The 24,906-nt window shown below is 39.1% G+C and overlaps 1 protein-coding gene across 1 annotated transcript in view; it reads left to right on the top strand.

The window, feature by feature from the left end:
• crybg1a (crystallin beta-gamma domain containing 1a) overlaps nucleotides 1–24,906 on the top strand; it is an 83,560-nt gene that overhangs the window by 20,508 nt on the left and 38,146 nt on the right. Inside the window, exon 2 of the mRNA XM_062041784.1 lies at nucleotides 24,573–24,714. Coding sequence (XP_061897768.1) covers nucleotides 24,573–24,714 — 142 coding nt within the window. The remainder of the gene's footprint in view (nucleotides 1–24,572; nucleotides 24,715–24,906) is intronic.

Genomic DNA, 24,906 nt, shown 5'->3' with positions numbered 1-24,906 from the left:
TTTAAGTGTGCCTTATAGTCGGAAAAATACGGTATGGATTTCACCAATGGGAAAACGTCACTAACGGATTGTTTAGCGGAAGTATAAAGGAAGGCAAGATTATTTTATAAATATATATGCAATGCCTCCATGCATCTATGCAATGCCTCCATGGTTTGATTTAAATTTTTAGGGACTTACGTATGCAAATCCCAAATACACAACAGCAAATGTATTTATATGCTGCAAAAACAGAAGTTTTGCAAAAGTGAGATCACTTTTGTTCACTCTTCTGTCACAGTCCACACCTTCATGGACTAACAGGGAGATCACCAACCTGTACAAGCCTTTACTTGTGAAGGTTACATACCTAGACCTCTCTTTAGCATGCAAATACAATGACTTATGTTCTAATGACGTATTCGGTTGATAAAATAGATTGGAATTATGTCGTTAATCAATAATAAAAGTTACAGGCCATATAACCGCTACTAAATGATCTGGCGCTCTCTTTTGATGTCTCGTAAGTGAATGAGGGAAAACTGGGCTCCCGAATACTTTTGATTATTATTGTTACTAGTAAACATTGTGCCTTACAGCATCTTCTAATGCATGTTTTAGCATGCAAGCCATAGATCATTAACATTTACAATTACAAGTAAATATAGCAGTTATGTTATAATTATGTTATAGATATGGTCTGATGTAAAATAATAAAAACAAAATTAGGGTGTTCTCCCCATCCATTTTCTATACCGCTTGTCCTCATTAACCGGGGCGGTATGGCGTAGTGGGTAGAGCAACCGTGCCAGAAACCTGAGGGTTGCAGGTTCGCTCCCCGCCTCTTACCATCCAAAATCGCTGCCGTTGTGTCCTTTGGCAGGACACTTCACCCTTGCCCCCGGTGCCGCTCACACCGGAGAATGAATGATGAATGAATGAGTTGTAAATATGAATGATGGGTTCTCACTTCTCTGTGAAGCGCTTTGAGTGTCTAGAAAAGCGCTATATAAATCTAATCCATTATTATTATTATTATTATTATTAAGGTCACGGGTGAACCATAGCCTATCCTAGCCAACTTTTGGCGAGAGGCGGGCGGGGTACACGCTGACCAGCCAACTGCAGTGCACATATGGACAATTGTTCACACTTACATTCACACCAACTTTAACCCCTTTTCACCAAAGTTATAACATATATAGTACTGTATGTTTTGTTATTTGAGTATATACATTTTTTTGTTATTTGAGCTTCTTTAGCGTCAGATGAAAATAATTTTGTGTTGATAAGGTTTATGATAATGATCAGGGCCTATTTCAAATATCACAATCTAACTCAGTATAAAAAACAGTATATTTAAAAAGAAATACAATTAACCTTGAGGATTCTTGGTGCCCAAAGGTTTAACGCTTACCGCAAAGGAGGATAAAGGCCAGACTGAAAATCGCATCCAATTTGCTGCCCTCTGCTTGGACATCTCTGATCGAATCAAAGTAGCTTTTGAAAAATAATTCAAAGAGATTTTCCTTTTGGGCAGTGCTGAGTTTTAGCAAAAGGTCAAACTTCCAACCACCAGCTGAGTCAAATACTGTAGGATTTAGAAGCTGGAGCGGAGGTTGAAAGTGAAAGTGTTTGTGTGCATAGTGGACTGAAATGCTGGGAGCTTAGTGGTCTCAACTGTAGCCCATTGTTAAATGCACACATCTGTTCACACCTGCTCATTTATGTGCAATCAAACACCTGTCCTTTTGTTAAGGTTGAGTTATTAATTTTATGGCCGCATTTTAAACACAGTAATATTACATTTAATGCCTTTATTCATTCATGTTTGTATTGTTATACTGTATTTCATTTACAGTATAGTAAATAATTAAATACTGAGGGTGAGTCGAATAAAGCCAAGCGGCTTAAGGACGTTTCAGCCACGGTGAGAACGACATACAGCGTCAGGAAGTAGGCCTAGCTCACCAAGAAAACAGTGGCTTGAGAGAGAGCGAGCAAGACCATGGCCTAAAGCTATGATTGACTAACTCCAGGTCACAACAAGGCAACATACTCTCTTCCTATTGGCTTAGATACAGTAGATAAGGCCATCCTGCCACAGTAGCATATACAGCATCAATCGCTTGGCACCACCACAGTGAGATGTGTTAACATAGACTTAATGTTGGGTGGACATGGGGGAATTATCAAAAGGCAATGTTTGTCCCTTGCTCTCTTTAACATACAAAAATAATGTTTCGCTTTTGAATGGAGCCAAGTCAAACACTAACGGCAGGTGTAAAACGGCCGCTTAGGCTGAAGCTTGTCTCTTTAGACTGCCAACAAGCTGATTCATTGGTGTGCCTTTTTGCAAACGTGATAATTATTGAAGATACGCAACAGTTGACCAATCAGTATTTACATGTGAGATAAGAGCAAGTTGGCCTCTACACAGAAATATGAATCATGAACGAGTAAGACAAATAGAAAATCGAAACAAGAGGAGTCCTGCGCTCCACCCAAAGATGGCTGAGTTGACTACAATTTGCGCAAAGGGAATTAGAATTTAAATTGTAACACAATGGCTTAAGTTTCAGTCTTTTGTTCCAGCAGACATAATTCGGTTCCCAGCCAGCACATATAAGGTAAACATTTAACTAAATCATGATGCTATTTTGAAAAAAACAAAGTTAATTATTTTATTCTGTTAATTTGTACAAAAACAATTTCCTTCCCCTTTATTTTAGTCCATAACATGCATCTAATCCCTTTGAACCACAACCTGTACGCAAGCCAGTTGTGTCCCCCCCCACTTTTGAAATCCAAATGTGTTAATATAAGTGAGGGTCCAGTGTTTCCCATAAACTGCCAAGATACCTGTGGCGGTGGGGGCGTGGCTATGGGCGTGGTCACCATTACATCATCGAGTAATTTGCATAATTTACTACAATGATATGATTTTCTCTAAAAAGGCTAAAAAAATGTATACTTACTAATTAATAACAGTTTTGTTTTAAACATCCATCCATCCATCCATCCATTTTACAATATAATTACAACACTTTATGTACATATTTATATACAGATTTGAACAATAAGTTATTCAGTGAAATATATTTATTAATTGTGGTTCTTACAAAAAATATATCTTATAAAATATAAAAGCTAAAATGTCTCATAAAGCTCTGCCCCTTTAATTAGTGCATACTAAATAATTTAACTTTAGCCTAATACTACAACCATATTATTTACCAGCAACATAAAGTGAAACAGAGACAGAGGTGTCCTGCCACATTCAGTAACAAATAAACAGAAAACAGTAGTGGTGGTAGATAGACACAGAGCTTCATCAAACATCTGGGGCTGTACTTATCAAGCTTCTTAGAATTACTCCTAAGAAGTCTGCTAGGAGTTGACTTAAGAGTAAATAAATTCTTCGCTGAAAGCTGCACTTAAAAGTTAGTTATCAAGTGTCTTACTCACACTTTCAGCGAAGTGTAGGACTGAATCTTAAGTGTCACACTCAGAGCTGAATTACGACATTACTATGTGCCGTAAACGGAATTTTAGGTGACGTCATTTCTGTGTCCATAGAAATGACCAATCACGGAAGGGAATCCCTTGTCTAAGAATAAAGAAATATCTTAGAAATATTTAAGTGGACAATGGGAGTGTATATTTTGACAATAAACTACAAAATAATACCAAACAAACAAACAATATTGCAATGAATCAAAAATAAATATTTCCTTTTTGTTGCACCTTTCCTGCTTCCTGCTCCCAGACTGTAACAAAGAGGCAGGGGAGACACTTCTCCAGGATGTCTTCACTTTACTTCACTTTAGAGTGAATGATGAGTCCGGCGATTAGTTGCAAATCTTGCTTTATTGATTGCTTGCACACAGCCAATCCAACACAAAACAAACTAGTCCCCGCTCGCACTCACAATACCGCTCCCTCTCTTCTCTCGCCCACACACTCACTGACGTCACTCACCTCACATGCTGTAACCTAGCGTATGTGTGTGCCACACACATACGCTACTCTCATAACATTTTCTTTCCAATTCATTAATTAGGCAACTAATTTGAAACTGGTGTGGGTGGCTCTATATATACTAGCCCACTGCAGCCACATGCAGAAATCAACAAGGAATGGAAAATTATTAAATCTGTGACAAAAATAATACCTGCTCTGTCTAAACGATACCGTTTGATCAGCTGCTCGTCATCAAACAAAGATGAACGTTCGCGCACGTCTCTCGCCTCAGTGCCATCCCCTGCTGGCAACTCCTAACCACTTAAGACACCTCTGAAGGTCTCTTAAATATCGTGGAGAGTAGGAGTGATTCTTAGACTTAAGAACGTTGACAAAAAGCTTTTATTCTTAAGTTTGAGAGTAGGACTAAATTTCGCAAATTTTCAGGACTTAAGTGTAAAATGGCACTTTAAGAAGCTTGATAAGTACGGCCTCTGATCCACTGAACAAAGAGCTCCAAAAATCTTGAACTTTAGACTGCCATCAGTTTTACTCCGTACACTTAACCATGTGTTTCCTACTGCCTGCAGACTTTGCACCCTTTGTTATATACACCTGTTGTGTTTCTAATATAAATACATTTAATAAAGTCAAATACAAATAAGGCAACAAGAGAAGTATCCTACACTTCTCTTTTGTAAAGTAAATCTGAACAGCCGATATGGGCATCTACATCAACTATATGATTTGCCTGAGAAGCTGGAGAGGACAAAAAAAAAAAAAAAATATATATATATATATATATATATATATATATATATATATATATATATATATATATATATATATATATATATATATATATATATATATATATATATATATATATATATATATTAGGGCTGCAACTAACGATTAATTTGATAATGGATTAATTTGTCGATTATTACTTCGATTAATAATCGGATAAAATAGACAAACTACATTTCTATCCTTTCCAGTATTTTATTGAAAAAAAAAGCATACTGGCACCATACTTATTTTGATTATTGTTTCTCAGCTGTTTGTACATGTTGCAGTTTATAAATAAAGGTTTTTTTTTTTTTTTTTTAAATTAAAAATTTTTTTTTTTTTTTTTTTTAAAAAGCCTCTGCGCATGCGCATAGCATATATCCAACGAATCGATGACTAAATTAATCGGCAACTATTTTTATAATCGATTTTAATCGATTTAATCGATTAGTTGTTGCAGCCCTAATATATATATATATATATATATGTATATATATATATTTTTTTAATTTTATTTGTGGCGGACGTAATTCTTTCGTGGCGGGCCGCCACAAATAAATGAATGTGTGGGAAACACTGGGGTCTTATAAAGATGATTGCTGACGTTGTGCAATCTTAACATTAAGAAAGGAAGACAGCCATGATTTCGGGGGACACTTTAATAACATTCAGCTTCACCTCACTGTAGCACATTACAGCGTTAAAGTAAAAGCTCAAAGACCAACACAACATTTTTGGGCTTCATAATAAAAATGCTGTGCTGACAAGGCTGCAAGTCAAAGTATTTAGTTAGTTTATAATTGTACTATCCAAAATAAATAATAGATGTATAATAATATGATATTGTTTTTCATACTATAGATCGATTTATTGCTTGTGTTTGTTGAAAAATCCATGAGAAGAGGACCTTGGAAAAATAATGGCATATTATATGACATATGCAATATTGAGGAAAATTATATAGTATTTTCAAAAATATTTCAGCCCTATGTGTTCCCAAACTTTTTTCACCAAGTGCCACCTCAGAAAAACACTTGGTCCTCGAAGTACCACCATAATGACCAACATTAAAATACAGTAGCATAGTAGGCCTAAGTATTAATTAAAAACAGTGCAGCGGTTTTATTTAACAAGTAAATGTAATATTGTTGGCCACTGTAACATTACAAAGGTTTGAACAGTAACACTGTTTGATTATAGGAAAATAAAACACAGTCCTTTAATCAAGTGATTTTTTTGGGGGTACCACTAGATGGAGCCCGTGTACCACTAGTGGTACACGTACCTTGGTTTGACAATCACTATGTTGGTGTACTTGCAGACTCTTTCTGTTTGACTTTGTAGACAAATAGTATTTGATTATGTGTGTGTAAATGGATTGTTGTCACAACACAGTCTGGTTTTGTACAGAATGTGCCAAAGCAGTGGCATTGTGTAATGACACTACCCAAAAAAAGGTGGGTAAAAAAAAACACTGCTGTCCCAGTGTTTTGTCCCAAAACAGCGAACATTTAGTTTTGTACCCAATTAAGCCTATTAAGTCTGTATGTAGCCAACTTTATCATTTGTTCAGCAGCTTTTAGGTAATAACAGAAGGCTTGACACTCATAATCAAATTATCTCATTAGAAAATAATAACATCATGTGTGCTTTCCTTCCCGCCTTGCTCAGTTAAATTGAATCCACCCTGCTTTGTTTTGGCAGGTGTGAACATATCTTTGTACACAAGTGTAGACAAAAACACCCAAGCCTTTGCAAGATTATTTGTGAGAGGAACATGACCCCAAAAGTACCATCTTTAACCCAACTATTGTTTAGCTTTAGTCAAATGCCTCGTGTAGACAGGTATGCTTTCTATGACAGAATGCAGTAAAACAGGCCAACTACAGTTTGTGTTGCATAGGTTGATGATATAGATATGCAAAATAGTCAGTCAAAAAGACAACAACTTTTTGTAGGCTTTCTTCATTTATTTTGTATAATCAAATAATTGACTAAGCAGAATTCAACACAGCAATTAGTCTAACGATTGCCATCGTTAGATCATTTGAATCAATGTCTTTCTTGCCGAATGTTTAGGCAGACAACAGATCACACTCTACTCTAAGTTTTCTTTATCTGCAGGAATGTGTCTAGTCAGCAGAGCTTTGCAGCTGAAAAAGTATGATTTGGTGCGCTTGCAATCCGTTGCAAGCTATTTTTAGATACTTTCAACCTTTTTAATAAGTACCTATGTTGGGATAGCATTTCTAATTATAGATTTTTGTATGTTCCATTTATGTGACAATATATCCCCAGTTTGAAACCAAAACGTAGACGTTTTGGAGAGTTTTAGTTACATTTTTGTACTAAGTATTTGTATTTGTTTATACTTGCACTGGATTCAGAGAGCATTTGGGAAGAATGCATGGCTGAAAACAGTACCCTCAGAGTCAAGGCCCGCGGGCCATATCCGGCCCGCGAGAAGGTTTTTTACGGCCCTTGGGATGATCTTGATTTATTATTAGAACCGGCCCGCAGACCGCAGATCTTTTTTTTTTTTTTTTTTTTTTTTTTTTTTTTAGACCGCAGATCTTTTACACGCACCAAGCGGATGCCGGTCCAAGGTTCCGAAAGGGGGCGAGCGGCCCGCCGGGACGCGCCTGCCGGCCGAAGGGCTGCAGCCCGGCCGTCAGTCGCGGAGCCCGCCGTGCCACGCGCGCCAAGGGGGCGGGCCGAAACCCGGCCCCGAGGCCCTGAGACTTCTGCTTTGTTTCCCCAAACCGCGCGTCACCGCCGGGCCCGCACCACCGTCGGGCTGCAGCCCGAGCGTCGGTGGCGGAACCCGTCATGTGCCGCGCGCGCCAAGCGGAGCGGGGGGGTCAAGCGGGCCGAAACCCGCAGGCCACCCCCTCACCACGAGGCCCTGAGACTTCTGCGTTTGACCCCTACGCGCGGCCCGTCGGGACGCGCCCGCCGTCAAGCCACGAGGGCCAGCCGTCGGGTCGCGGAGCCCGCCGTGCCACGCGCGCCAAGGGGCGGGCCGAAACCAGCGGGGGGTTTCGGGCACCCAACTCGCCTCCCTCCCACGGAGGGAGGAGGGGGGTTTAATGTGAACATTACTGTGCAATCACATATTTAGAGTTTTTACTCAATTCAAGTTTAAAAGTTAAAGTTTAATATTTGTTTTCACTGCATGTTACTTCTCCTTAAACAAAGTGTTGTTTTTGATTTATAGATTTTTGCACTTTATTTTATTGTATTTCAATTTAATTATATTTTAAAAATATTTCAGTTGAGTGGATGATAGAAAATTGCTATTATTGTTTTTTTCTTTGAAGTAAATTTAGCCCACTTTTGCTAAAATAGAAAATATAGGCTACTGATGGTGCCTTGAATACCGGTTTCTTTCATTTAATGTTCATGTTATGGGGATTTTTATATAAAGGAAATTTGTCTTTTGTGTCTGTTGAAAATTAAAGATTACTGACAGAGCCATAAGAAAATATTGCTTTATTTATCTGATCATATTGGAATATATTTGTTAGGTTTTCAGTAGGTTCAATTAGGTTCACTAGACTATATGCGTCATTTAAAAATTTTTCAATGAACATTCGAACAGTCCGGCCCTCGGCTTGTAGCTAAATTTTTTATTTGGCCCTCCGTCCATTTGACTTTGACACCCCTGCTTTACATGTTTCGTCCTGAAATACGTTTGTTGGTTTAGCACCGTAGAGCCTAATTTGGGAGTTTCTTGTTTCTAAATTATAGAATAGTCTTACTTTCAGCACTATAGTATTACTGTTTCATGTTTACACTTGCAACTACTTCAACATCCACTGTATTCCCTCCCTTACTAGTTTAGCAGGAACAGAGAAAATGCTGCATCGGTCTGAAATTCCTCCTCGTCTTTAAGCTCACACCAGCGAGTGAAAGCCAGGCCAAGGTTGATCCTTGACTGTCCTTTTATCCGTGTGGCCTCCCTTTTGATTGTCTCCTCAGACAAAATGTTTCGTGGTTTTTTTTGTTTTGTTTTGCAACTTCTGCCATGATTGCAATACCATTATAGCATGTAGGTGTTCGCATCGACTTACATCTTTGCAGCAAATGGGGAAGTGACGTATGCCGTAACGCAGTCTGCATATGTGTATTTTTTTTGTGGCAGGGTTCCTGCCACCCTCCTCAAAATTGCTTAGTGCCAGTGAAAGCGATACAGGCCCACTCAGGCCATGAGGTGTCATTCAACTAGTTATAAGTCGATGTATCATCCCAAAAGTTATACAAATATTTTAGGAAGGTTGAAAAGTTACTTAATGCTGCTTTAAAGGCCTACTGAAACCCACTACTACCGACCACGCAGTCTGATAGTTTATATATCAATGATGAAATCTTAACATTGCAACACATGCCAATACGGCCGGGTTAACTTATAAAGTGCAATTTTAAATTTCCCGGGGAACTTCCGGTTCGAAACGCCTCTGAGGATGACGTATGCGCGTGACGTAGCCAGTAGAACACAGGTATGGCTTCCACATTGAAGCCAATACGAAATAACTGTTTTCATCTCATTCTGGATGTATTCTGGACATCTGTGTTGGTGAATCTGTTGCAATTATGTTCATTGCATTATGGAGAAAGAAGCTGAGCAAGCAAAGAAGAAAGTTCTCGGTGCAAAGCGGACGTATTTTGCGAAGGAAGTCAGCAGCAACACAACACAGCCGGTGTTTCATTGTTTACATTCCCGAAAGATGCAGTAAAGATCGAAGAACTCGGATAACAGAGACTCCAACCAGGAGGACTTTTGACTTCGATACACAGACGCCTGTAGAGAACTGGGACAACACAGACTCTTACCAGGATTACTTTGATTTGGATGACAAAGACGCAGACGTGCTACCGTGAGTATGCAGCTTTGGCTTCCAAACATTTGATCGCTTGCCCGTACGTGCGCGTCACGTACGTAACTTTGTTTAAATATATAAGCTTTATGAACCTTGGGTTAGGTGAACGGTCTTTTGGGCTGAGTGATTGTGTGTGTTGATCAGGTGTTTGAATTGTATTGGCGTGTTCTATGGAGCTAGGAGCTAGCAGAGGAGCTAGCATAAACACCTAGGTGTTTTTATGAAGAATTAATTTGTGGCATATTAAATATAAGCCTGGTTGTGTTGTGGCTAATAGAGTATATATATGTCTTGTGTTTATTTACTGTTTTAGTCATTCCCAGCTGAATATCAGGTACCGTGAGTAGCAGCTGCGCTTCCAAACATTTGATCGCTTGCCAGTACGTGCGCGTCACGTACGTTACTTTGTTTAAATATATAAGCTTTATGAACCTTGGGTTAGGTGAACTGTCTTTTGGGCTGAGTGATTGTGTGTGTTGTGCAAGTGTTTGAATTGGATTGGCGGCTTATATGGAGCTAGGAGCTAGGAGCTAGCATAGGAGCTAGGAGCTAGCATAACAAACACTTAGGTGTTTTTATGCAGGATTAATTTGTGGCATATTAAATATAAGCCTGGTTGTGTTGTGGCTAATAGAGTATATATATGTCTTGTGTTTATTTACTGTTGTAGTCATTCGCAGCTGAATATCAGGTCACCCTCGGCTCTCACAGCATCTTCCCTATCTGAATCGCATCCACTCCCCACTAGTCCTTCACTTGCACTTTACTCATCCACAAATCTTTCATCCTCGCTCAAATTATTGGGGAAATTGTCGCTTTCTCGGTCCGAATCTCTCTCACTTCATGCGGCCATCATTGTAAACAATAGGGAACTTTGCGTATATGTTCAATTGACTACGTCACGCTACTTCCGGTAGGGGCAAGCCTTTTTTTATCAGATACCAAAAGTTGCGATCTTTATCGTCGTTGTTCTATACTAAATCCTTTCAGCAAAAACATGGCAATATCGCGAAATGATCAAGTATGACACATAGAATTGATCTGCTATCCCCGTTTAAATAAAACAATTTCATTTCAGTAGGCCTTTAAACAAACGTGAACTTGGCTTTCATTTCAAAATGAAACTTAAAACGAAACTAATTCATCAATAATAAAATACAATTTACAAAAGACAAAGGGGTAAGTAAAAAAGATATGTGATTGCGTAGTGCGATCATTAGGGGCAAGAATAAGATTATGCACAAAAGATACATACTGCAAGGAACACAGTGTGTTGTGTGTTGGCCAAATAAAATGTAATTTTATCCGTTATTTTGGTGTGTCTTTGAGACGTGGGTGGATATGAGGTCCCTCAGTGCATGGTTGTTATGTAGTCTGTATTTTGGACACCAACGCTTTCGTAGCTGTTCGTTGGGCTGTTCCACCCGCAAGAATTGTAGAAAGCTTTTCGAACGCTTTCCCAACAGCACAGAAAGAAGACCAGTATTGGAAGTGAAGGTTCGCCATCAAAACTGCAGAGCCACCAACTACAGCGTCTTATGCGAGGTAAACACACAACACAGCGTATGCGTTTTGTTCAGGACAAAACACACAGAAGCTAATACAAATAATGACAGAAGAAATTAAGAAATTGAAGAGATGGTTTGACAAAAACAGACTATCTTTAAATCTCAGTAAAAGTAAAATAATGTTATTCAGTAACAGCAGAAGAGAAAGTCAAACACAAATGTAAATAAACGGAGTAGACATTGATGAGTATAAAAAACACATTTTGGGTGTAATAATAGATGATAAAATGAACTGGAAATCTCATATAAAAATATACAACAAAGTGGCAAGAAATACATCAATAACGAATAAAGCAAAATATGTTCCGGACCAAAAATCGCTCCATATTCTCTACTGCTCGCCAGTGTTACCACATCAGAGTTATTGTGCAGAAATATGGGAAAATAACTACAGAAGTACACTTATTCACTTAGCATGTTACAAAAGAGAAAGATCAATTATAATAACACATAATGAGTGATACATACAGTGATTACAAATACATTGGAGGAAGCCACCAATGGTTCACACACAAGTAATAATTTCTCTGTGATTGTTGGCCAAAGCTAATAAAGATTTTGGCAAAATGAGGGTAATAAGTAATTTTTTGGGGCATTCTGTGTATTTTTTTGCACTTATTACGCTTTTCTGCTTGTCCCAAAACACTGCAGGAATGTAACAGCAGAGTGCGTCAAATACGGCTGCAATATGATACTTTACGAAATAAAAGCATGTTTTTATGTAAATTTATGAGCTGGAGTATGTTTATAACTATATATAGAGGTATTATTTTGGTTTATTTCGTCAGAAAAACTAATGTCAAAACAGTGTTTCCCATAAACTGCCAAGATACCTGTGGCGGTGGGGGCGTTGCTATGGGCGTGGCTATGGGCGTGGTCACCATGACATCATTGAGTAATTTGCATAATTTACTACAATGATATGATTTTCTCTAAAAAGGCTCAAAAAATGTATACTTACTAATTAATAATAACAGTTTTGTTTTAAACATCCATCCATCCATCCATCCATTTTACAATATAATTACAACACTTTATGTACATATTTATATACAGATTTGAACAATAAGTTATTCACTGAAATATATTTATTAATTGTGGTTCTTACAAAAAATATATCTTATAAAATATAAAAGCTAAAATGTCTCTTAAAGCTCTGCCCCTTTAATTAGTGCATACTAAATAATTTAACTTTAGCCTACTACTACAACCATATTATTTACCAGCAACATAAAGTGAAACAGAGGCAGAGGTGTCCTGCCACAGTCAGTAACAAATAAACAGAAAACATCCATCCATCCATCCATCTTCTTCCGCTTATCCGAGGTCGGGTCGCGGGGGCAGCAGCCTAAGCAGGGGATCCCGAGGCGTTCCCAGGCCAGCCGGGAGACATAGTCTTCCCAACGTGTCCTGGGTCTTCCCCGTGGCCTCCTACCGGTCGGACGTGCCCTAAACACCTCCCTAGGGAGGCGTTCGGGTGGCATCCTGACCAGATGCCCGAACCACCTCATCTGGCTCCTCTCGATGTGGAGGAGCAGTGGCTTTACTTTCAGCTCCTCCCGGATGACAGAGCTTCTTACCCTATCTCTAAGGGAGAGACCCGCCACCCGGCGGAGGAAACTCATTTCGGCCGCTTGTACCCGTGATCTTGTCCTTTCGGTCATAACCCAAAGCTCATGACCATAGGTGAGGATGGGAATGTAGATCGACCGGTAAATTGAGAGCTTTGCCTTGCGGCTCAGCTCCTTCTTCACCACAACGGACCGATACAGCGCCCGCATTACTGAAGACGCCGCACCGATCCGCCTGTCGATCTCACGAACCACTCTTCCCTCACTCGTGAACAAGACTCCGAGGTACTTGAACTCCTCCACTTGGGGCAAGATCTCCTCCCCAACCCGGAGATGGCACTCCACCCTTTTCCGGGCGAGAAATAAACAGAAAACAGTAGTGGTCAAATACAAATAAGGCAACAAGAGAAGTATCCTACACTTCTCTTTTGTAAAGTAAATCTGAACAGCCTATATGGGCATCTACATCAACTATATGATTTGCCTGAGAAGCTAAACAGGACAACAACAAAAAAAAAAGTTTTTATTTTTTTTATTTGTGGCGGACATAATTCTTTCGTGGCGGGCCGCCACAAATAAATTAATGTGTGGGAAACACTGGTCAAAACGACCGCAATTGCATGCATCCGGACACAGCTGCACACATCCTTGGTAGCAAAAATGGTGCCTGTTGTTTAGTTGGCATACTCTCTTTATACACGACTCTGAGTTCACTGTCTTACGGTTGTCCCCTGGTGGTTGGCCGACTGTTGGTTGTGAAATTGCTTGTTTTGATATGCAGTGGAGCCTTCTTTTTAAATGTTAATATTGCCGATAATCACCCTTATTTATTTGTAGCTGCCAAAAACCTGATCACGATTCAAATTTGATTAATACTGCAGTCCTACTTCTGCTACTTATAATGCAACAATTGGACTATCATCTGGCATGGTACTATGCTTTTTTTGTTAAAAAAAATAAAAAAAATAAGACCCACTCATTTTGCATGCAAAAAGGTGTACTTGTGTAAGAACTGTGACTTTACAGAGACAGCCAACACTTCCCATCCAACCTGATGGAGATTAAATTATGCTGCAAAGAGGAATTGGCGAAACTGCCCAAATACGCTTGTGGCATCGTGTTCACTAAGACTTGAGGTTGTAATTGCTACTCAAGGTGCATCAACAAAGTCGTAACCAAAATAATATGAATACTTATGTACGTGTGATTTTTTTAAATTTTTACATTTAATACATTTGCAAAGTTTAAAAAAATAAAATAAAAAAATCACATTGTCATTACAGGGTATTGTTTTTACAATTTTAAAAACAAAAATGAATGTATTATTTTTTGGAATAAAGCTATAGCATAACAAAAGTGAAGTGGAAAAGCAAAGCGCTGTGAATACTTTGTGGATGCACTATACAGTAGTTACTTGGAAGTGGTTTTAGATTTTAACAAAAATGTGAATTTCTAGAAAATGCTTTCTCTGCTTTTACAAACATGTTGGCTTACTTCCGCGTATTAGTTCCAGGGGAAGTGATGTGGCTGCAGTCTACTGAATGTTTCAGACACACCCAACATCTGGCAAACTGTCAAGTTTCCAAGCACTCCCAAACACACAGTTGCTCTTTCTAAACAAACACTAGTGAGGCCCTCTTCTCTTATCAGAAGTCATTCAGGAAGTCATGAGCATTATTAAGCAGTTACATACTGTACATTTCCTTTCTATTTGTCCCAACTCCAAGTGTTGTCAAAACATGGAAAATGAGTGAAACAATTCCGAGCTTACAGTCATTTCGGTTTGTTTTTATTTGCATATGCTTGCCCAGTTCCAAGTTACTCATTAACCTTAGAACAAGCCCTTACAACATACAGACGTATACTGTGCTGTCAAGACTGGCTATTCATAGCAGCATGTCTCTCTGTAGTGTTGTCTGGGTTCTTGTATTTTTCTATCTGTATGTCATTTGACCTGTCATTTGCCCTAGCAGATATATTTGGTGATTTGTTTATGCTGTGTTGCTGAAATATATTTAGAAGATTCATATTGGTTGTTAGACCTGTGGGTTTGCAGTACTCAGTGACTGTTTGTTTAATCTGCCTATTCATTTTGGAAAGATGAGTAGCTGTTGACAGCTGTTCCTTAGTTTTTATACTTGGGCTGGACAATTAATCAAATTTTAAATTCGATTTTGACTTGTCACGATCATAAAAATATTATAATTGGAAAAAATAATCAACGTGCATGCAAATTCTACAACATGTAACGGTGAAACGAATGAGTGACCTTACCAGTGGAAAAAAAGACCATGTCTACTAGAAGTTTAAGATCTCAACATGGTTGCTACTTTTTATTTGACACATCACTAGTAGGCCTGATCAATAATCACTAAACTTAACAAAAAAAAGTAAGGCCATATGCATTACACGTTAAACAATGTAATGTGGATGTCCTTTTTTTAAAGACCAAACTGGATTATTCTGTAAACGGTTATCATATAGCAGACCTTTGCAATTGTGTGTACAGTGTTTGCTGCGTGTTTTGTTTATGCCAATTGAGTACATTACTCAAGAATAATGCAGAATTTCCTCACTGACTTCGCATTTTAACCTGTTTTCATTCATTTTATCAGAGTTGCTGTTCAATTTCTCCCTTTGACCTAAGACCTTGACAAGCATTTACCTTAGAATATTTTTTAAATAGTTTGTCGCAAAAATAGGGTTTTTTATGCCTTAACAGTGGACATATACATATGAAGTTTGTGTATTACGTTCTAACAGAGGAGCGTTTGTTGGCTGTTCAATAGCATCACAGTGTAGACAAGTCAGGGCTGGTTTGTGCTGGCATGTTGACAAAAATCTGATTTCCCCATGTTGCGCTTGAATAGGGTCATGGGTTACTTTCAGATGTATTAGAACACTGATTTAAGTTTTACTCTCAGAATGATCTGATTTTATATGGCACACAGCACACTCTTTGGAAATACAAGGCCACATGTTACATAATCACACAATTTTCTTCTTAAAGTTAAAGTTAAAGAAGCAATGATTGTCACACACACACTAGGTGTGGTGAAATGTGTCCTCTGCATTTGACCCATCCCCTTGTTCACCCCCTGGGAGGTGAGGGGAGCAGTGGGGAGCAGCGGTGGCCGCGCCCGGGAATAATTTTTGGTGATTTAACCCCCAATTCCAACCCTTGATGCTGAGTGCCAAGCAGGGAGGTAATGGGTCCCATTTTTATAGTCTTTGGTATGACTCGGCCGGGGTTTGAACTCACAACCTACCGATCTCAGGGCGGACACTCTAACCACTTCTACTCTACCCTGCTATGTGTTCAAGAGCCATCTTCAACCCTACCCTGCTATGTGTTCTCATGTTGTACATTACTACAAAGACTAGTTCAGATCAGATTGCTTGATTGGTTTCTAATCATTAAAACCATCAACGTGGTTAATAGAGGGCAGACAACAATATTTCTGTAAAAATACACAAAATAAACTACCTGTGCTAAATACATGCATGAGTCATTGTGGCACACCATCGTGTAGCTGTGTGTTGCTGCATTAATGCCATGACATGTAAAATTCACACCAAACTATAAATCAATTCACATGTTGGAGGCATCTACAAAGGTGCAATTTAACACAGTACTGTAATACTAGGCAATGAGATATTAATCAACTGTGCTTAGTCCACATCGTAGACGACCTTTTGTATATTAATATTCATATTAGGGTTTTACAGTATACCGATACTGATAAAGTACAGCGGTAGTAATGAATTAAAAAAGGTATTGTACTGCTTCTAAAAAATATGCGCAGTAGTGACATTGCTGGTAATATGAGCCAAAGCGAATGTTAGTCTACACACACGTACACAGCACTTGCAAGCAGACACAGTGGAAAGACAGAAGAGGGAGAATGGACATAATTTAGCTTAAAGCTAACGACAAAAGGTGAAGCTATAAACATTGAAGCGGAGAATGGACATAATTTAGCTTAAAGTTAACGACGAAGGTGAAGCTATAAACAATGATGCGCTGCTCTGATGGCAGTGCTTCAAAACATAGCCTAGTTAGCTCGCAGTTAACATCCGTCCACAGTGATAAAGCTACTTCTAAATCACTAATCCTCACCTCCATGGTGACAAATAAACTAAGTTTCTTACAATTATCGTCCATGCAGGACGAGGAATAGCTAACCGACTGTAACAATACCAACTACAGGAGCTGTAGTTGATACTAAAATGATTACACCAATATTTTTTATCAAAAAATCTTTTTTTTCTTTTCTATTGTTTATAAACTCAGGAAATATGTCCCTCGACACAAAAGGACTTTAATTAAGACAAATGTATGAACCTGTAACTACTTGGTATCAGATTAACAAGGCAAGGCAAGGCAAGGCAACTTTATTTGTATAGCGCTTTTCATACACAAGGCAGACTCAAAGTGCTTCACAGACAACAAAGTGAAATGTAAGAAAATAAAAGCAAAATTAAAATGCAGACAATAAAAATAAAAACAGTGCAGACGTTAAAAGTTAAAAGATTAAAAGATTTAGCTGAAAGCTAAGGTGAACATAAAAGTCTTCAGTCTAGTTTTAAAAGTAGTGAGAGTTGGGGAGAGTCTGACATCTTCAGGAAGTTTATTCCAGCTATGTGTTGCATAGTGACTGAATGATGATCTCCCTTGATTTGAGTTTACTCTTGGAACCGCTAACAGATTGGTCTCAGAAGATCTTAGTGATCTAGAGGGCGTATATAGTGGGAGCATATCAGTGATATACTTGGGCCCTAGACCATGTAGTGATTTATATGTGAGCAGGAGGATTTTGAAATCTATTCTCTGATGTACAGGGAGCCAATGTAAGGATTTAAGAATTGGTGTAATGTGCTCACATTTTTTGGTCTTTGTTAGAACTCTAGCAGCAGCGTTCTGAACAAGCTGTAGCTGCCTGACAGTTTTTTTGGGAAGACCTGCAAGGAGACCATTACAATAGTCTAGCCTACTGGTAATAAAGGCATGTACAAGTTTTTCTAAGTCTTGAGCTGACATGAGCCCTCTAAGTCTTTTTACATTTTTGAGGTGATAGTAGGCCGATTTTGTTACTGATTTGATGTGACTGTCGAAATGTAAATCAGAATCTAAAATAACCCCAAGATTTCTGGCTTTATTTGAGGTTTTCAGGGACAGTGATTGAAGGTGTTGGATGACTTTAAACCTTTCTTTTTTAGCACCAAAAACAATTATCTCAGTTTTATCTTCATTTAGTTGTAGGAAATTTTGGCACATCCAGTGTTTGACTTGCTCAATGCACTGGCACAGAAGATCTATGGGGCGATAGTCATTTGGTGATAGCGCTACATAGATTTGGGTGTCATCGGCATAGCAATGATGGTCAATGTTATTATTTTGCATGATTTGTCCTAGTGGGAGCATATAGATGTTAAATAAAGTCGGCCCCAAGATTGAACCTTGGGGGACTCCACACGTTACGTTGGTTGGTTCTGATACAAAGTCACCAATGGAAACAAAATAGTTCCTATCTTGTAGATATGACTTGAACCAGCTTAAAACTGTGCCTGAGATCCCCACCCAGTTTTCCAACCTGTCCAAAAGTATTGAGTGGTCGACAGTGTCAAATGCAGCACTGAGGTCCAAAAGCATTAATACTGAAGTTTTGCCAGAGTCTGTGTTTAGACGGATGTCATTTATAACTTTAAGAAGGGCCGTCTCTGTGCTATGAAGAGGTCGAAATCCTGACTGGAAGTTGTTGTGGCAGCCAGTAGAAGCCAAGAAGTGATTTAGTTGTTGGAGGACAACTTTCTCAATTATTTTACTTATGAATGGTAGATTTGAAATTGGTCTGTAGTTGTTGATAACAGAGGCATCTAGGCTCTGCTTTTTTAGAAGAGGTTTAATGACTGCAGTTTTGAAAGCCTTCGGGAAATTGCCCGATTTAATAGAATTATTAACTATTTGCAAGATGTCTGTTGATAGGCAGTCAAAAACATTCTTAAAGAAGTTGGTAGGTAAAACATCAAGGCAGCAGGTGGATGACTTAAGAGCTGTCACCGTTTCCACTAGAGTTTTAGAGTCTATGGCATTAAAGCTTGCCATCATTGCTGTGTTACTTTTGCCTAAATGGGGTGGTGATCCAACTTTTTTACTTGAGATATTGATGGTGCGTCTGATGCCTTCAATTTTATCAGTATAAAAGAATGCAAAGTCATTGCATTTCTGCGTGGAATGGAGTTCGGCTGGTATTTGTGTTGGGGGTTTAGTCAGTCTGTCAACGATTGTGAATAGGGTTTTGGCCTTATTTGTGTTGCTGTTTATGATATTGGAGAAGAATGTTTCTCTAGCACTTTTTAAGACTAAATTGTAGGCCTGGAGGCTCTCTTTATAGATGTCATGGTGAATATGAAGTTTTGTATTCCGCCAGATTCGTTCAGCCTTCCTGCACTCTCTTCTCTGGGCTGTTACAGCAGCAGATTTTCTCCAGGGTGCCTTTTGCTTGCCAGAAATCGTTTTAACTGTAACAGGTGCAATGATATCTATGATATTCACAATTTTGGAATTAAAGTTGCTTACAAGATCATCAGCATGACATGGGTTTAGAGGTGGTAGTGAGGAGATGGCGTTTTTAAAAAGGACATTAGCATGTTCATTTATGTACCGCTTTTTGACATTCTTTGATTCTGTTTGTGTGTCCGGAATTACAGAAATATTAAAGAAAACACAGAAATGATCAGACAATGAAGGATCAATCACAAGAACATCAGAAACATTGAGACGGTATAGCTCGGTTGGTAGAGCGGCCGTGCCAGCAACTTGAGGGTTGCAGGTTCGATCCCTGCTTCCGCCATCCTAGTCACTGCCGTTGTGTCCTTGGGCAAGACACTTTACCCACCTGCTCCCAGTGCCACCCACACTGGTTTAAAATGTAACTTAGATATTGGGTTTCACAATGTAAAGCGCTTTGAGTCACTTGAGAAAAAGCGCTATATAAATGTAATTCACTTCACTTCACCTTTTGTGATAATCAGGTCCAGGGTGTGTCCCTTATAATGTGTAGCCTCTTTCACATGTTGAGACAGTTCAAATGTGTCTAAAATAGTAAAAAGTTCTTTTGCGCCCTTGTCATTTAAATCGTCAATATGAAAATTAAAATCACCAGTTATAACCAGGCAGTCAAAGTCAGTGGAGATGCTAGACAATAGTTCAGTAAAATCATCAAAAAAATTTGCAGAATATTTAGGTGGCCTGTAGATAATTAACAAGAGAATTTTGGGAGAGCATTTCAACACAGCACACAGGTATTCAAATGATGTAAACTCACCGAGTGACATCTGTTTCCCCTGAAACATGTTTTTAAATATAGCAGCAACCCCTCCACCTCTTTTCCCCGATCTACATATATCAATGAAGTTATAGTTGGGGGGTGCTGTCTCGATCAGAATGCTTGCACTGTTATTTTGTTCCAGCCATGTTTCAGTTAAAAACATAAAGTCAAGTTTAGAAGTGCTAATAAAATCATTGACTAAAAATGATTTGCTATTCAGAGACCTGACATTGAGCAGACCCATCCTGATGGTGTTATTGACAGGCTTCGATGTTGGCTTTGATTTGGAGATAATAGGAATGAGATTGTTTAGGTTAGCAGGGTGGCTAAGTTTCCCAATGTTTACTCTCTTGGTAGTCACAACAGGGATGTAGAAGGTGCCATGATTTGATGTAGGCAACCTTGGGCCCAGCTGATAATGTGGTCTACTGCTGAACCCTTTTCTGTATCAGAAATATTCAGGACTGCTGTCAGGGCGAGGCGGGGTTTGCCGTAAGGGGGAGGGGGAGTGAGCAGCGTCAGAGCTGGGACGAACTACTGAAGGTGGACGTTGAGGGCGTGTAAGGGGTTGGCGTGAGAAAGGTGAAGTATGGCTGGGGGGTTGTGGAGCACGCCTTCGTGGAGGGGGTGGTGGAGGTGAGCGATGATCTAGGGGGGTAAAAATCTGAGTAGGGTGGGGCGTGAGTGGGGGTAGCTCCCGGAACTCCAAGGGGGAGAAGGGGGGAGAAAGGTCTACTTGAGGGAGGGAGAAAGATGGAGACGTGGATGGCTTGGGGGATGTGGGGGAGGGATCTTCACATGCATTCAGAATGGAGGGAGGGGCGGTAGAGGAGGATAGACACCTCTCCTCTTTGCTCTGGTGTATCTCATGGTCGACGTTCTCCTTTTGCAGTGGCGGTCCTCCTTCGACGTTCCTGATAGGCTGTGTTGTGTCTTCCTTCCTCGGTGGCTCCTCTTGTCTCTTGTCCTTGGCAGTGATGATAGATGCAAGATGCAGGAAGTGAAACATGTTGTTCATGAATAGCTTTACTCCCATCTTATTCAGGCAAAGTCCGTCTGCCTTAAAAAGATGCCTGCGGTCCCAGAAAAAGCTAAAATTGTCAATAAAATGCATTGAACGAGCAAGAAGTGCACTTGATAGCCACTCATTCAGCGAGTAAAGTCTACTGAATCTCTCAGCTCCTCTCCTGATTGGGGGTAGAGGACCACTGATAAAAACGTCAGCATTCACAGCACTGACTGTTTCAAAGAGTTTATTGAAGTGCTCTTTCAGCTCTCTTGATTGTTGTTTTACAATGTCATTAAAACCAATGTGCAGGATGATATTTTTCACATTTGGGTGTGCAGCGACAATTTCCAGGATTCTTTTTTCCATGTCAGATACCATATCCTTCGGAAAGCAGAGTACTTTGGTGTTATTATTGCTTTTCATATCTTTTACAGAAAAGTCCCCCACAATCAGATTTTCAGGAGCTCTCGTTAGCTTTCTCTGTGGTGTAAAGTTAGCAGGTCTTACCCTTCTGCGTGGTGATGGTGGGTTATTCAGGCAATCAGAGGGGGATCCATTGTCCATCAACAGTGGGGCAAACCTGTTCTTTAGTTGGACACTTGCTTGCTGGGGAGGTTTATTGGTAGTTCTCCTCTTCTCAGCTGTCCGCTGCTGTGTCCTACGTGGCAGTGGAGTTGATGACGCAGTATGCCTGGCTGAAGATGGTAGCGCAGGCCAGCCGGTCAGATCAGAGATATCGGGGCGCTGGGTCCTGCCAGATATCCATTCTCCCTTGTCGCAGGGAGGTGGTCTTCTCTTTGGCTTTGCACCAAGTGTGTTCCAGGGAGGATTTTCACTGGTAGATTTATTACCCTCTACAGGGACCTCCCGTTTCTTCGTAGCTTCATTGTTGCTAGTTAGCTGGGTTGTAGCATGGTGCTGTCCAGTGTTTTCAGTCGACAGGAGTGCTAGAGTGGTGTTGTAGCCACATTGTCCATTCACTTCTAAATTCACTTCCAACCGATTCATTTTTATTTCCAACAGTAAAATCTTCTTTAGCAGTTTGTGGTAATCTTCCGTAGAGAAAGGAGGCATCTTATGCTGATTACCTTTAGCACTGTAGCACAGGCTCGGGCTCAGGCTTATCTTGAATGGTAGGCCTCCTCGCGTAGTGTTGAGGACGTCGTAAAAATATTGAAAAATGCCTCTGTTATCTAAAAGAAAATATAGTCCCACTGGTTTGGTAAGTATCCAAGAGCTGTTGCTCTTTGTGTAAGAAAATAGCAGCAGATAGTAGCAAAAAAATGCAAGCAGAAGCGAGAGCAAGCGAGAGCAAGCGAGAGCAAGCAGAAAAGCGTCCATCCAGCGCAGAGGACGGACTAAGAAGATTTTTAGTAATACCCAAAACTTACAGTATGCAAAGTATCCAAAAAATAGAAGAATAAGTGCTTATTACATTTTAACAGAGTGCAGATAAAACGTACAAAGTAACCAGATACTAACAGTAAATGAACAAGTAAATTAAAAATCAATCCATCCATCCATCCATTTCTACCGCTTATTCCTCATAAATTTGACAAAATAATACAATAGGAAATTACATGTAACTGCATACATAAGCAGCCAAATTAGGAGCCATAGTAACCGCTTTGCTTACTTACTACTAAAAGAGAAGTTGTCTCGTATGTTCATTATGTTATTTAATGCCAAAATTGTTTTTTGATTGCAATAAGAAACAAATGTTAACTGTAACGTACGATTTTCTGTTCAAATAAAGCCAATAATGAATTTTTTTTAGGTCACCTTTATTTTGAAAAGTATCAACGTATTGGAATACATTTTGGTAACGGTATAGGGACAACCCTACATTGGGCTTCGCACAAACCAAAAATGTTCATAATGTCTATGTTTATAGATAACACTGCAGACATAATTTGCCCAATATTCAGTTAAACTTAAGTCCGATTACTTTCCACATGATTTTTAAAGTTTTTAATTGTTTTGTTGTCCGTTCATACAGAAGAACATTTGTGCAATCAAAGGTCACTCAAAGGGATGTGCCGATTGATTGGCCTTTGCCGCTTAATTCCTTTCAATGCCGATCACCTCTGACTGATACTGTATTTATTTTTGGTCATTCGACTGACAGATGCGGTTAACAGCTTAGGTAATAGAATCACCTTCACTGTGGCAAATAAACTACATTTCTTAGCAAGTTATTATCATTAACATAATAACGAGGCTAAACATGTTTCACAAAGTAAGATCAATCCAGCATCAGACATGCTAATTGCTAAGCTAACTTGAAACAACACAAGAAATAAGTGCTTCAAGAAGCTTAGATTTTTATATTCACGTTTATAAATTCAGGAAGTAATTTCCTATAGACACAGGAGGACTTTGAGGGCAAAAACCAAATGATTTAAATGATTAGTATATTGTAGTTTTTGCTATTGTTTAGATATTGTGTACTATTGACTTTATATCACAGAACATAGAGCGTGTTTTGTTTAAAAAGTCAAGTAGGCACCTATCAGGTGAGGTGTGGTCAGTTCACTCTGCAGCTCTGCCCCAGCAAAGAATGTAAATATGATCAAATATCTGCTCCTCTACTATGATGCACAAAACAAGATTCCACATGTGAATTACATGACTTATCAATAAGTTAGATCTTAATTTATTTACAGAATAACTGCCAAGTTCAGCTGCAGGCCTTGTTCTGACACATGATTTGTTATGTAATAAAATATTGTCAGTCAACTGCTGGTGGTAAAACAATCTGCTTCTGCCATCTTGTGGAGGAAACTCGCTACTGCGTTGACTACTGTTGTGGATCTGATAATGCTTACATTGCCCTGCCAACAAAACTAAATCATAACCATTGTTGCTTTTTCTTTAATAGCTAACTTGCCATGAAATAGTATAGTCAAATCATTAAGTCAGTTGTCTCTGACCCAATGCAAACTGCATGTTTGTACACATTAGTGTGTTTTATGTCATATTTTGTATTGAGAGCACATTTATTTATATTTAGTTTTAATATCGGGTCGTATTGCACAATATTTGAAGGTACCCTCTTTGACCTATTCTAGGCACAATGTGTGTCAATGGTTTGTAGCAACGAATCAGGATCAGTTGGGGGAAAAATGCCTCACATATGGTTCAGAATCCACAAAGGACCTCTAATTGCTTTGCAAGTGTGATGTGCTACTTTGAATTGAATGGGGTCCGTCAAATGTTATACTGTGTTAGTTTTCTTTTTATTACATTGGGAACTGAACTGAACAAGTGCAAACAGAATCATAACTCTACAATTCAGATCAATTAAAAGGATTAGTGCACCTTTAATCATTATTCAATGTCACATTCTGTGCATTCAGAGAAATGCCTGTGTGGGTTCATTATAAAGATCCTATGAACTGTGAGAGGAAGAAAAACTAATGACCTCATATCCTTTGCTCACCCCCCTTCTTGTTCTGTTTCCCGCCTCCTTTTACCAGGAGCTATGACCAAATGAGCGTGTCCACAATGAGCTCTCTACAGACTGAGTCAGACTGGGACCCTCATTCAGACTCCAACTCCATGATTTCATTTAATATGAGTCAACCAGGAAGCCCTACTTCACCCTCCAAACACTTTAAGGTCAGTAACTGCAACAGAACATCTGCATGATGTCTTTATGCTTCACCATGGATACATATTGTTGTAAATATAGTTACTGAGCTATGATGGAAGGATTTATTATTATAGCTGAAAGTACATGCAAGTTGGATTGACTTTATTTGAATATTAGTACAACTGTATCATTTAGATTCGAAACACTAATTTTGATCC

Source organism: Entelurus aequoreus, linkage group LG03 (genome assembly GCF_033978785.1).
Source record: "Entelurus aequoreus isolate RoL-2023_Sb linkage group LG03, RoL_Eaeq_v1.1, whole genome shotgun sequence".
Classification (NCBI taxonomy): Eukaryota; Metazoa; Chordata; class Actinopteri; order Syngnathiformes; family Syngnathidae; genus Entelurus; species Entelurus aequoreus.
Note: the sequence above shows the minus strand (reverse complement) of the source record. Positions and strands in the feature narration are given on the sequence as shown.